Source organism: Molothrus ater, chromosome 9 (genome assembly GCF_012460135.2).
Source record: "Molothrus ater isolate BHLD 08-10-18 breed brown headed cowbird chromosome 9, BPBGC_Mater_1.1, whole genome shotgun sequence".
NCBI lineage: Eukaryota > Metazoa > Chordata > Aves > Passeriformes > Icteridae > Molothrus > Molothrus ater.
Window position 1 is genome coordinate 4,331,555 of NC_050486.2, and position 14,469 is coordinate 4,346,023.

Consider the following 14,469-nt stretch of genomic DNA (forward strand, 5'->3'; position numbering starts at 1 on the left):
TTTTTTAAAAAATATATTAAACAGATACATTTTACTAAGATGTCTCTTGGCTGGAGCCACTGACAAGAAATGACACTCCCCAAATGAATAGGCTTAAAAAAACCTGTCCCAAACAAACCAAATAAATAAATACATAAATAAAACATTTTCTTTTTCTTTCTTTTGCATTAGGGTGGGGGTTTTTTTTGTTGGTTTTTCTGTTTTGTAGGGAACCTTGGCCCAGAGGTCTCCGTGGGTGTCTGTGATGGCAGCATCCCCGGGCAGGTGCCAGGTCCTTCCAGGCAAGGGGTGAGACGGTGCCTCGGCATGGCAGCAGACACGAGGTGCTCGTGGAGAGGCCCCAGGGGAGACCTGCTGGGTCTGCAGGGCCTGTGCTGTGGACCCCCCTCAGCACCGTGTGCGAGGCCAGGGCTGCAGGATGGATCGTGGGGGACGCAAAGGCAAAGGTGCCAGTAGAAACCTCTTAAAAACACTACAAAAGTTGGGGTGGCGAGGAGGCCGCCACTGGGGGATCCTTACAGTGGGTTAAGCACCTGCTCTGGTGGGACCAGCAGCTGCCTCTGGCCAAGCCACACCCCCCTGGACTGCTGGCACACCTCCCCAGCCACCTCCGTGGTGGCCACAGTGGCATTGTCCCCACGGTCAGAGCCAGTTCACAATGCCATGAGCCATCCCTCCTCCTCAGTCCCACTGGCATCCTCCATCCGCCCGAGCCCTGTGTCTCTTTGGCCAGTTGCTGGGTGTACCATGGAAGCACGCAGTTGGCACTAAGGTAAGGCCTTGATTTCAATTTTTAGGGTGGTTCTTTCTCTCTCCTCCCCAGGAAGTCTGTCCTGCCAGCCCCCTGGGCCGAGGTGTGAGCGCTGCCAGCTGTGTTAGCTGCACAGCTTGCCCGTCTCCTGCTCCAGGGCGTTGGGCAGCTTGGCGTTGAAGGCCCTCAGGGAGGACTGGATCCTCGCCACCTCATTGTTGGCCAGCTTGAGCCGGTGCCGGAGCAAACAAGTGAAGAGATCGAGGCGGATTTTGCCCGGGGGTGAGAGCCTGTTCACCCTGTCCCTGATCTCCAGCAGCTGGAGCATGGCTGAGTCCTGGGAGCCCTGGGTGTAGGGGTAGTCCAGCTGGAGGATCAGGTCACGGATAGCGTCCGGCTCAAAGGGCAGGCTGTAGCCAAAGACTTGCAAGCTGTTGATTTTCATGTAGCCCAGGTTCTTGGAGGGATCTGACATCTCCAAGGGCTCGTAGTAGATTGTCTCGTTGGAGCTGTCATCCAGAGACTTGATGCGGCTCCGCAGGTAGACGTGGACCGTTTCAAAGAAGGTCTTCCACTTGTTGCCCAAGGTGATCGTCCAGTTTTGGCACTGGGCAGAGGCATCTACGGTAGTCCTTTCCCAGTCTGGGAAGCTGCCCTCGTTGACAGGCATGAACCAGCTCTCTGAGTGGCTTCCCCCAAAGGGGTTAACATAGATGGCCATGACGGGCTCCAGGGTGCTGTTCTTGGTGAGGCAGATCTGCAGAGAGAGGGCCAGCATGACGTGAACCAGCCCGGGCTTGTACTTGTTGCTCTTGAGGGTGAGGAGCATGCGCTTCCTCCAGGAGGGGTCGAACCAGCTGCCCAGGCGCATGTCGTTGCTGATGAAGATGGAGTGCACCTCGATGCGGCTGTCCCGCTTCTGCAGGAGGTACTTGAGCTCCAGGTCCTGCAGGTCCGTCTCCAGCCCCAGGTAGTGCTCCAGGGAGTCGGCCACCTCAGGGCGGCAGAAGCCCTGGGTGAGCGCGTAGCCGTGGTGGCAGGTCCCGCAGCGGGTGCTGTTGTCCTGGTCACAGCTGGCGCAGGCTGGCCCCTCGCCCAAGGCACACGGTATGGAGCCCTGGCAGGAGGGCTGCTCCAAGGGACAGGTACAGCTGTGGCTTTCTTCCAGGAAGGTCCCAGGCACGGTGGTCTCGCTGCAGTACAGGAGCGACTGTGCGCGGCTCCACCAGTAAGGGAGGGACCTGGTGCACAGGAAACACAGAAGAGAGGCTTAGATGGCATCTTTTGGGATGTGACTGGCTTTCCCTAAGGATGGAAGAGCTGCCCACCTCGTGCTTGTTTTCAGCTCTGCTGGTGGCCCCCCCATGAACCCATTTTTCACCTTCAGGTCTGCACCTGATCTCTCAAGGCCACATTCCAAGCTGGTACAGCCGCTCCTGCTGCCTGCTCACCCCCTCCTCTGTGGGAGCTTCTCCAGTTGCAGCCACAGGGAGATAGCCCCTGGCTGTGCCCCACCCTCGGGGCACGGGGCAGTGTCCCCAGCAAGGGCTGCCAGGGCACCCTACCTCTCCTTGGGCAGCTTGAAGCGAGGCTGGCGGTGGCAGCGCTTGCTGAGGTTGAAGAGCCGCCGGATGAGCCGGAAGGTTTTCCTGGAGAGCAGCTTCAGGCTCGTGCCCAGCTGCTGGTAGCGATGCTGGACATCCAGATCCATGCTCCAGAAGTGGGAGATGGCTGTCCTGTTCAGGAAACGGTCCGTGGGGCAGTCTTTTTACCAGGGCCTGAAACTCCTCTGTGGGGAGAAGGAGATGGCATCAGGGACTCTGGAGAGCAGGCAGTGAAGGTGGAGCTGAAAGCAATCTCCCTCCACCCGAGCTCTTCATGGTGAGAAGACCCAGCCTGGGCTGCTCACAAGGGGAAGGAGATGCTCGGTGGGGTCTGCCCAGCCTCACCTGACTCCTCGAACTGGCTGTGGTGGCTCTCCCAGGCTCGCCCGAGCTGGGCCAGGCTGCTCTCCAGCGCCTGGATGTCGGCCTCGGGGCAGTTGCAGCGGGGGAAGGCGGGCTGGCACTGGCAGCGGCAGTCGCTGCGGCGGCACACCAGCTCCCCCGCCGAGCCGCAGGCGATGTAGCTGAGGGCGGCGGCCACGAACCTCTCCCGCAGGTAGGAGGGGAGCACCGTCTGCAGCCCTGGGGAGGGAGCAGCCCCGAGGGCATCAGGGCACGCACGGAGCCCCTCAAACTTCACCTGGGCGAGGAGGGCACCAGCCTCTCCCCCCTCGCCGGGCTCCCACCCTCGCATGATCATCATATCAATTTGCTGTGGAGTCGCTTGTCTGGGCTCTGCATCGATCTCGGCTCCTCTTGGCAGACAAGCAACAACCTCATCCTGCCCAGTTTTCATTATTTTCCTCCCCTCTCCTCCCCAGCCCTGAAATTAGAAGCAGCATCTCATGCCAGCATCCTCCCCTGCACCCCCCCGTGCACCCACAAGCATCCCATGGCAGCACTTGTCCGCCCCCACATCCCCACGAGCCCAGTCCTACCTTGGAGCTGCACTTTGTTCTCAGGGCTCTGCACCAGGACAGAGCTCACCGAGTCCAGGTTGTCATAGTTGCTGCAGCCCAGTGGCCCTGTCCGTGTTTCTGTCACCTAAGGTGGGGACACAGAGGCGGTCAGGGTACACAGGAGGGGACACAGGGTGCCCTACCCAGATGAGAGCGCTGCAGATAATCCCTGACCCGCTGGCCAAGCCCCCCTCCTCATAGCAGGGCGATGGTCGGAGAGGAGAACTAATTATCTGCTAATTAGCTGTTGACAGGCGGCAGCCCGCTGAAAAATGTGCCTTTATTAGCGTGCCCAATTTCCCACAAATAATGGGAAGGTGTTAACTTTCCCGGCTCTCGCCTCTCTGGGGGATGCTGTTTCAGCTCGGGCCAGCTGCGAGGGGCCCCTGGGGGGTGCCGGCGCTGGCCCCTCCTCAGTCCCTCTCCTACCTTGATGGCAGCCGTGGCGATCTGGATGTGGTGCAGCCGGCGCAGGGTGCTCTCCCTGTCGATGAAGTAGGAGGCTGCCAGCTGGTGCAGGGTCTCCAGCGAGACCCCCGAGCTGTTCCCAGCCCCCGCCGCGGGCTCTGCCCTCCGGCTCAGCTTGCGCTTGTCCACGAAAATGGTCAGGGACTCCTCTCCTGGGGGGACACGCGACACTTGTGGAAGGCTGTGGGCTCCCCCCATTCCCTTTCCTGGCCGTGCAGTGCTTCTTTTCCCACTGCCCCTCCTTGTGCAAGGGGCTGAGCAGCCCAGCACTCACCTCCCAGCGTGGCAGCCAGCAGGAAGTGTGTCCCATACTTCTTGATGAGGCTGTCGGTGATCTGCTGCGGGCTGGGCCGCCGCCCCAGCAGCCGGATGTTACGGATGAATTCGGGGGCCAGGGGAAGTGGGAGGCTGAAGAAATCTTTCCTCTCCAAGGCCAAATTATTCACCTTCCAACGGGCAAACTCTCTGTGGGAGGAGAGCAGCAGTGGGGAGAGGGTGTGAAGTGGGTCTGGCCATGGTACCACATGCATGCTCTCCTTCCTTATGTCCCTGATTTCCATTCAGGACAGATGGAAAACTCTGGTTAGAATCATCCCGACCCGCCCATTGGAAGTGAAGGACCTGCTGCCAGCTATGGATCCAGGCAGGACAAAAGCACCGTCCCTCCCTAAGCCATTGATGGTGATAAAGAGCTACAAGCAGCGGAGATGCCGGCTATTGATTAACCCAGCACCTCCGGAAGGCATTAATCACAGCCCAGGGCAGGGCTAGAGCCTTTTCCAGCCCTTTGGGCTGCCTGCAGCTCATCCCTCCTCCAGCCTACAGATCCAAGGGAAAATCCAGCATCTGGGGGTGTCATGGTTTTAAACATCAGCAGCATTTTGTGGGAAGCTGGAGGTGTTGGGATGTGGTGGGTCCCCTCAGAGCCCCAGATGCTGTGAATGTGCCACCCAGCCTGTCACTGCCTCCAAAACCCCACGGCCTCATAAACAACCAGCAGCAAATTTCAGCTTAATCTTTGGCATTTGGCTCTAATTAAAACCAGGCTGTGCCTCTCAGACAGTTTCACCAGGGCTGGCTGGGAAAACAGGGAGAGGGAGGGAGAAGGAGGGAGCAGTGGATGGGTGCAAAGCAGCAGCTGCTGGGCTTGGCAGATGACAGGTTGCCTCCCACCATGACTTTTGGGCCCAGAAGATGCAGGAGCCAGTAGCAGAGCTGAGGATGAGGCAGGGGGGATGCTGCCTCTCCCCTTGCACACACACACTCCCTCGGGGCTGGGGTGCCAATTTCCCCCCTTCCATCTCGGAGGCAAACAAGCCCCAAAGGCTGAGAGCAGGTTCTCTGCCTCTGGGGAGGTGTGAGCCAGCTGCTGTCCCTCTGGCTGCTCCTTCCTGTCCCACCACCGTCACCAGCAGCATCCCTGGAGGATGCAGGTCCCTCAGCATGGCAGCATCAGCACACAGGAAAGGGGAGAGGAGCTCCCTGGGGGTGCTGGGCTGCATAACAAGGCTGCAATCCCTGCACCCACGTCAGCATTCCCAAGGGGCCCTGGTCAGGCTTTGCTTCGCTGCTGGAAGCCCCCAGGGCTCAGCACTGGTGGGGAGTGGAAGGGAAAGGGCTCACTAGGCAGAGGTGACAGCCCCAGTGAGGTGGTGGAGGCCCAGGAGGTGGTGGAGTGGAGTGTGTTTCCCACAGAGGCTGTCATGGGGTGGCCCTTTGCTGTGGTGAGGGGACCCCACTGCTGCCAAACCTGGTTCTCTGCTGGCAAGAAACCCCCTCCAGCCTTGGCCCCCATGCCTATAGCATGCCACAGTAGACCAGGGGCTGATGGCACTGGGGACATGCCAGGGGGTCAGGCAGGGGGGCTTTTCTCAAGCCCCAGCAGCATCCCAGCCCCAGAGGACTGCCAGTCTAGGCAGGTTCAGTAATTTGGCACAGAGACATCTTTGTGCACAGAAAAAGGACAAAAGAGCCTCTTTGTCCAAAGGGCCTGGAAGGTGGACACCACGTGCACACTGTCCTTTCTGCTGTCCCCAGCCTCCATCTCAGGGCAGGAGATTGGTAGGTGGAGGATGTCCAAAGGGACTGGAGCACACGAGACCCATCCAGCCCAGAGGGCTCTGTGCCTCCTGCCATAAGGGCTGATCCCATCTCAACCTGTGCACCAAATCCCTCCCATCTTAGGGCAAATCCTGCCTGGTGTCAGGACCCAGGACATCCCTCTGGCTGTCCTGAGCAGCCAAGACCCCTGCCAGGGCTCTCAGAGACCCTGGCACAGAGCCCAGAAATGCCTGTGGGTTTGATCATGACCCATGGAGCAAGTTACCAACCTTAGATGAAGATCAGCAAGCCACGACAAATTAAATAGAATGATAGTGAATTTATCACAAGGTGAAAAAGTAGATTTTGGGGTTTCTAGAATGGAGGTTCAGGGGGCAAGATGGAGGGATCTGGGTGTGTCCAGCCTTTCTCCTTCTTCTTCTTCTTGGCCTCCATCTTCTGCTGTGATGTTGGCACTTTTAGATTGGTTTAGAGTAGAAGCTCACTGTCTAAATAGGTGATATGTATTGGAAAGTAATTGTAAATATTGTACATGTAGTTTTTAGTATAAAAAGATAACACCATCCTGAGGACAGGCAGAGTGCCTGGAACTGTCCTGCTGGACGGACCTCGGCAGGGCAGGAGAAAGAATTTTATAAATAAGATGCAAAAAACAACCTTGGGACTGAGAAATGAAGAGCCCTGACTCCTTCTTCAAGCGCTGGGCTGGGAAAAGAGACTTTCTAACTTCTCTTGGGGTCACTCTGAGCACCTAGAGACCCTGACAGCCTGGAGCCCAGCCTGGCCTCACCATGAGCATCCTGGGGGGGGCTGCTATTACATTCCCTGGAAAAGCAGCATCTCACATCCACCCAATGGACAGCCTCCTCCCACTCATGGGGGTCTGCTCACATGGATTAGAGAGGGTCTGCCTCCACTTTGCCATGCCCCCACATCCCCCCAGCCCCTCACAGCCTCTCACCTGTAGATCCTGTACCTGGTGGTGAAACCCTGCCGGTAGCGCTCCATGAAGTCCACGTACTCCTGGGCTCGGTAGAAGGGTCCCCGGTCGGTGAGGAGCCAGTCGAGAGGCGCCCGGGCCGCGGGAGAGGAGGATGAGGAGGAAGAGGAGGGCGTGGCGGGGGCTGCATGGCCCTGGGGCACGGCGCTGCAGCGGCAGCAGGCGCTCAGGGCCAGCAGGGCCAGCGGCCAGGGCAGCATGGGCGGGGGCCCGTCAGCACGGGGCAGGTCCTGCCGCCCCATCCTGCTGCTGCCCGGCCGGCTTCTTCATTCTCTCACCCCGCCGCAACCCTCCGGGACAGCCCCGCCCTGCAACGACAAGAGGGGAAGCCCGTGAGGACCGGAGAGAAACCGGGAGCAAGCTCTGGAATGCTGGCTGGGATGCTGCTGACAGAGGGAAAGCTGCGCTCCTGCGAGAGCCTGATCATGCCACAGGAAATAAGAGATTATGGTGCTGGGGGTGCTGGAGTTAAATGAAATCCTGGCTGATGGCTGTTTGAGGAATTTCTGGCTTTTTCTTTATGTTTTTCTCTGCTGGACATCAGCCTGGCATATTATTTATTTATTATTATTATTATTATTATTATATGATACAGCTCACTGCTGTGGGCTGCCCTGCACCCTGCCTTGTGGGGACAAATGTCATGAGCACGCAGCTCATTTCAGGTGGGGCTAAAAATTATAATTGTGGGGAACTGGGAAAATGAGTTTCTCCAGTATGGACTGAATCATGTCTGGTTGATGTTAGACCTGTCTTTGTGTCCTGCTAGTGTCTGGATGGATGGATGGATGCCCACTCCAAGGCTGCCTAGGCTGATGGAAGTAGTGTTTTGAGTGCAAAGTAAAGATGGAGCTTTTCTGGCAGCAGCAACCACAAGGACAGAGCTTGACTTTGCCAGCAAAGGTGGGAGATGGGGATCTGCAAGGTCTGACCAAGGCCAGGTGTGCTGTGAGGCAACAGCAGCTGTTTGCCTCAGAACAGGGACCCCCTTGCTGCAGTCCTGCCAGGGAAGGTGGTTTTTGTTCCAGGAAGGCGGCTGGAGCCCAAATGCCCATCCCTGCTGAGCTCACACCAACCCTGCCTTCTCCCAAACAGGGCTTTGCTGGATGAATCATCATGCTTGAACATGTAATAATATGTTTTTTTCAATTTTTTTTTCTCCCTCTCTTCTATATTTAAACCCTTAAGGGTGCCCTTTGATTACACTTTCTCAGCTTCTCGCTCAGCCCTCGAGGCTGGGGCCCTGTGAATTTTAAACAAAAGCTGAGACTTTCACATCACCAGGCTGGGGTGCCAGAGCAGTGGGGTGGGCAGGAGCAGCAGGCAGGGCTTCTGTTCCCCCACACTCTTTTTTCACATGTCACCCTGGTTTTTCCCAGCCTGGCAGGCAGCCACATGACAGCCCAGTCACTGCCTCCTGCCCCTGGCACGTGGGGCAGGATGTGCCCAAATCCTGGCCCAAACCTGTCCCATGCTGGCCTGGGGGGGCAGGCAATGCCAGCCTGGTTTCCTCACTCTGTGCCTCCAGTGTTGGAGGGGGCATCTGTCACCCCCAAAACGTGGCAGGACCTGATGCCAGAGGCTCACAGAGCTGTTTGTGTGCTGCCATGTGTGGGTGGTGGCTGAGCCAAGGCATTTGGCTGCCCCCTAACCCTCCCTGGCTGCAACCAAAGCTGGGCTGAGGGCAAGCAGAGAGATGGGATGCGGAGTCTGCCTGAAGCAGACCTGCAGCTTGCTCCCCTTCCCAGGAATATCTGCTGGTACAATTAAAAATTGATGTGGCCTGGGGACCAAAGGGATCCTCAAAGCTCAAGATTAACCCCCCAGGTCCATGCTGCCTGCAGCTGTGGGTCCTGCTGCTGTGTCCAGGAGAGAATGGTGGGAGCCAGGGTCTGGCAGTAACCTCATGGATGGTTTAGATACTGACCACAGGCTAAACCCTCAGTGATTTGAGCCCTTTCCCACACAGCAAGGAGGAAGGCAACACTCTGGATCTCAGCTCAGAAGCTGAGGGAGGGTAAAGCCTCCTTGAACAGCTCCTTTTTCTAAACCCTGCCCATGGAAACACACTGCTTGTAGCATTAAATGTGGCTGTGACAGCAAAACAGCTTGTTTAAATATCTGGTGCACTGGGACTCTGCCTGTTGCCCCACAAACAGGCTTGGCACACCCTGTCTCCTTGTCTCCCATCATCATCCATGGGTTTTAAGTGGCTCCTGACCCAGCTCCAGCTGAGGTGGGGCTGGGCAGGGGCTGCTCCCTGGCTGTGTCCCTCTCCCCCCTCCCTCCACACGGGTCTGTAGCAGCCTGGGTCTCACAGGGGATGTTAAAGGGGGTTTTAAGTGGTTAAAGGAGATGCTTTTCCACAAGTGCCATGGGACATTGGCCTCATCCATCACCACTTCACACCAACACAGACTGGTTTTGCACCAGTCACTTCACCACCCTCCCTGAGGCTTTCCTGGTGTAAATCAGAAGGACACAGGAGTTTTCTTCCTTTGATTCAAAGCACAGATGGGATTTTTTGGGGTGGGACACACCAGGCAGAGCACTGTCTTTTCCATCAAACCATCCTAGACATTAAATGCTTCCCACCAGCACTAACCATCCTGGAGGGCATCTCCACGTGCCTTGGCCAAGAAAGGCTTCCATGCTGTCCTTCCCCTCAAAATCCCCTCTCCCACCACAGCTAAAGCAGCAAACATCTGGCTCACCATCATCTGGGGATGGATATTATGGGTAGACCCACTTTGGGTCACCTTTTCCCTCGGCTGTGGTCCCTAGACCAGCTAGAAACCATCTCTGCCTGCTCTGACACCTTCCCTGGGGAGCTGGTTCTGAGATTCCAGGCTGAGCATGGCATGTTTCCCTATGGCTACTTCATGTTTTACTACAGAGCAATAAAAATAGGATTTGGTATTTCCAGCACATGGCCAGGGCAAACTGGTACAAAACCAGTGAAGAATCCCTCCTGGTGTGAAGCAAAGTTTCCAGCCTTGCTGAGTGAGCTTTTATTCACACTTCCCTCCTATTTACACCGCGTGTGGTAGCACCTCCGAGGGAGGCTCCTGCCTGGGGACGGGTGATGACGCACGGCAGCATCCTTGCCAACAGGAGCTGGAGTCCCAAGTCAGGCAGAACGGGCAAGGAAGGCCTGTGTGGGGGCTGCACTGAGCTCTGCAGCAGCTCATCCCCACGGAGCAGCTCTCCTGCACCACTGTCAGCTGGGGTGATTTATTTCCTCCTATCGATCAGGAGTTATAGAAAAGAAATATGTGCAGATATTGCCATAGCTCCGCACAGTCCTCAATCCCCACAGCTGGGGGAACTGGCTCTGCTTTGAGGGGAAGGGGGGCTGCACTGCAGCTCTGTGGGGTTGGGGCAATGCTTTTCAGGGTGCACCTGCACATGCTCACACCAGGATCCTCCTGGGATGCTGGGGAAAGTAAAGCTCTTAGAAACAAGTAACCCCCTTGACCTTACTACTAGAGCTGGAAATAACTTTCTAATCACTTTTCCTTGATCCAAAAAAATGAAGATTTGATGAGAAGCATCTGACAACTCTTTTTTTTTCTTCTTCCTTTTGATTTAGGGTTTTGCATCACAAAAGTTGGAAAACTTCCAGCTTGTTATTTTTTTTTCTCCTCTTCCCTCTTCTGTAAAAACCCCGAAGCAAGGAAGAAGAGTACCAAAGTAAATATTATTGGCAAATTTTCCTAGGATCACAACCTCTCTCAGGGCCAAGTCTTCCTGAGCTTCTTGCAGCCCACTGTGTCCCCACTGCCTGCAGCAGAACATCCTGATGTTCCTCCAGTGAGGCTGATGCATGGCCCACACTGTCACATGTCATGAGCTACATCTTAAAAAGAGCTCATGGCAATTTCTAGAGTCACTCACTCCCCACCCTGGCAATGGCAGTGGGTGACTTCTGTGGTGGTGTCCTCATCCAAAATGGTTTGAGAGGCTGAAGGAGGGATGGGGGTGCTCAGGTGAGCCGCAAAAGCCTCCCTCTGCTGCCCTTGGAGCTGACAGTGACAGCAGCAACACCCTCAGCACAACATCGGAGTTATGCCAGGGTCCCGCTTGCCTCCATGCCCACGGCATCTCCGGAGCCACGTGCTCCACCACTCATCAGGCTGAGCTCGATAATTAAGACGTTAGCTAATTGTTTGGGACATTAGCATTGATTTGTGCCCTTTCAGGCTGCAGGAGCAGATCTGGAGATACAGAAACTGGGAAGCATGCACTGGGGAGAGCGGCAGTGGTATTTGCCAGGAAGGTTCCAGATGGACCCTGGAACCACCTCTGTGCACGCTGAGCTGAAGCCCAGAGCCAAAGCCAAGCCCCGTGTCCATGGCAGGTACACAATACCATCGGTGGCAGGGCTGTGGGATGTGCCCAGTCACAGGGAATGGTCCCTGGGGCACAGTGGGAGCCAAGGTGCATCTGTGCAGGAGCGATGGGGAGGGGTCTGGAGCTCCCTGGGGACGCCTTTCAGTGCGGACAAACATCAAACCCAGTGACTGAGTCACCTTCTCATTAAACATGGAAAAGCTTTATCAAATTAAGGCCACTTAAAAGAGCCTGGGCAAAGGCTAAGTGCAGTTTAGCGTCTGAAGTGGATTGACTCAGCTGAGCCGTGCCTATCTGTGAATGCACGCAGGCACCCAGGCCACCTCTTGCTCTTGCACACCTCGGGACAGACAATCCCAAAGGGCTGAATTTTAGCAGGATGCTCCCATTGCTCCGGGGCCACCAGGCTCACCTGGGGCTTCGTGAAACTCATCTCCCCTACAGCCAGCCCTGCCTACACTGTCTCCTCTGCCCTACACCTCTCCCCTACAGCCAGCCCTGCCTACACTGTCTCCTCTGCCCTACACCTCTCCCCTACAGCCAGCCCTGCCTACACTGTCTCCTCTGCCCTACACCTCTCCCCTACAGCCAGCCCTGCCTACACTGTCTCCTCTGCCCTACACCTCCTCCCTGCCCCGGCTCGGCTGTGGCTCGGGAGGAGCTGCAGCGCCGGGCTGGTACCCGCACGCTGCCAAGGAAGCTCCAGGGCCCCATTGATCAGCCGGGGTAATTAAGAGAGCGAAGCAGGCACCGCCGGAGCGACAGCAGCGCGGTAATCGCTGGCAAAGCGGGCACGGCGGGGTGCTGGCAGCCACCTGGCAGCCGGCCCCGGCCACACGGCTCCGGGCGTGGGGACAGACAGACACGTCGGAGCCGTGGTGCTGAGCATCGCAGCCGTGGCTGGGAGCGGGTTCTCCCGCTGCCACCCTCTGGAGCCCGATCAGTCACCACAGCCGAGGGACCCCAAGTCACTGCCCGCCTCCTCCTCTCAGCTCATGAGACCGGTTAGAAAACCTGTAGGACTCAGCGACCTGGGTTCCTTTTATTAGCTTTTCTTCACATCCTCAAGAGCGAAGATGAGAGTAAAGGAAAATAGCAGAAAATCCCAGGACTCAGGGAGCCAAGGATTTGCATAAGACATCAAATGAGTTGAAGCCTGGGCCGCTGTCAGGAGAGATGGCAGCTGCGTGCAGAGTCGCACCAGTGCCATGTGTTCTGCCCTCTGGCTTTGCACACCCGAGACTTTCACACCTACAGGCCAAAAGCCTCTTAAATAAAGCAAATAAATGTGCAAAATAGAATTTCCCCCCCAGCACAATGACGGCAGCAGCAGCTCCGGCTTCCCCACCTTGCGCTGAGCTCTCAGACCAAAGAATCCCTGCAGATGGATCTTTGGGACCAGGGAAGAGCAGCCCTGCTGCACACAAGGGGATGGGGAAAAAGAGCAACCCTGTGCACAAGGAGCCAGGGAAAGGGAGCAGCCCTGCAGCCTCCTCACCAGGGAGGATGGCTCCTTCCTCCTAACAGATCCTGCAAGCCCAGTACCATCCTCATGCAGGAGGCAGTGCAAGGTGAGGATCACTGCTTCCCTTTCCCTGCCTTCACACGAGTGACAAGTGTCACGGACGGGCAGTGATGCACAAGTGTAGCTCAGCGTTGGCAGTGCAGGATAAATAAGGTGGTGGGTGGCTGGTGCTGGGCAGAGAGAGGGAGCGCTCCTCTGGGGTGTCAGAGCGGGGCTACCCCCCCTGAAGACCCAGCTCCCCAAACTGTCACTGCACGGCCACCAAAGGCAGCTCCGCTTCGGAAAAAGTGCAGGGGCCTCCGGGGCTGGCAGGGACCCTCCTGGCTGCTGACAGAGAGGGGACACTGACATCTGCCGGCGGGTCCCACCCGCCCCGAGCGCCCGGGCTCGGAGTGCCCGGCCCCGGGACCGCGGCGGGGACACTCCGGGAGCCGCCACCGCCGCCCCCGGGCAGCCACACGCGGGTCCCTGGGGAGGGACAGGGCAGCGCTGCGCCCGGAGCTGATGCGATCCAGCGCTTTAAAGGCACTGAGTTTTGTTTCTTACTGGAAAGATGAGTGTGAAGGGAAGGGAGCCTGGCAGAGGGGAGCTCCCTACCTGAGCTGTGCCGGGTAGGCGAGCAAACATCTCCCGACGGGTCACGCACCCACTGCTCGACTCGATGCTGCGGAGCGGGGCCCTGCGGTGCGGGGAACGGGCGATCCCCCCACGGAACTGATCCCCCCACAGGCCACTGATGATCGGGGCCCATCGGAGAAATGCGCGTTTCAACACTTGCGGGGGCATCTCCCCGGTCCCTGCGGGAGCGGGGTGTCTCACACGGGCATTTCACATCGAGCAGCGCACTCAGAGCACAGCAGCAGGTCCCAGCATCCCGGGCATCCCGTTTAACCCGGTAGCCCGCCAGCACCCGGTCCCACCGGGCCGGTGGCAGCCGCCCCTCACCTGTGGGGCCCCGCGCCGGGGCGGCTCCGCCGGGCAGGACTCGGTGCCTTCCCGCCACCCGAGCTCGCCGGGGAGGCTGCGAAGCGAGCCCGGAGCGGGGACACAACTTGACCAAGGTCACCGAGCGAGCCGCCGTCGGTACCCGGGATCTCCGCCCTTGCGGAGCCGCCGCTCGGCCCACAGCGCTCCCTCCCCACCCCACCACCGGCGGGACCCCCCCGCTGCCTCAATCCCCGTCCCCCACCTCCTCCCCGCGACCCCGCGGACTCACCCCAGGCTCCAAATCAGCGCCGGCGGGGCACCGGCCGCCTCTCCTTGGCGTCCCGCTCCGATCGGCTCCGGCTCAGCGGCCCCGGGCGCTGCCCCGCCGCCGCCTCCGGGCCGCGCCATGTGCGGGCGGCCGGGCGGGCCCCGGCGGCGCTGCCGCCACCATCCCGGGCTCCCTCAGCCGCGGCCGCCGGGTCCGCGCGCTCCGCGGGACCGCCGCGCCGATAATATATGCAGCGCCCGCAGCCAATCACAGGCGCCGCCGGCGGGCCCGCGCGTCCCCATTGGGCGAGCGGGGCGGGGAGGGGCGGGGCGTGGTGCGGGGGTGCCGCTCCCGCCTCCCGACCCGGGGTGAGCGAGCCCCGGGATGTGCGGGATCGGGAATGGGAGAGAGCCTGGAGAGCATCCCGGGATGTGCGGGATTAGTAACGGGAGAGAGCCTGGAGAGCATCCCGGGATGTGCGGGATCAGGAATGGGAGAGAGCCTGGAGAGCATCCCGGGATGTGCGGGACCAGGAATGGGGCGGCGGGAAGGG

At 58.6% G+C, this 14,469-nt stretch overlaps 1 protein-coding gene across 1 annotated transcript; it reads right to left on the bottom strand.

The window, feature by feature from the left end:
• Positions 1-12: 12 nt before the first annotated feature.
• BRINP2 (BMP/retinoic acid inducible neural specific 2) lies at positions 13-14,109 on the bottom strand. The gene is given in 9 exon segments (XM_036387988.2): positions 13-1,992; positions 2,317-2,510; positions 2,512-2,540; positions 2,701-2,937; positions 3,294-3,399; positions 3,744-3,934; positions 4,057-4,247; positions 6,805-7,151; positions 13,938-14,109. Coding segments are annotated over 8 exon segments (2,346 nt in total). The 5' UTR covers positions 7,086-7,151; positions 13,938-14,109; the 3' UTR covers positions 13-875.
• Between the last annotated feature and the right edge of the window lie 360 nt (positions 14,110-14,469).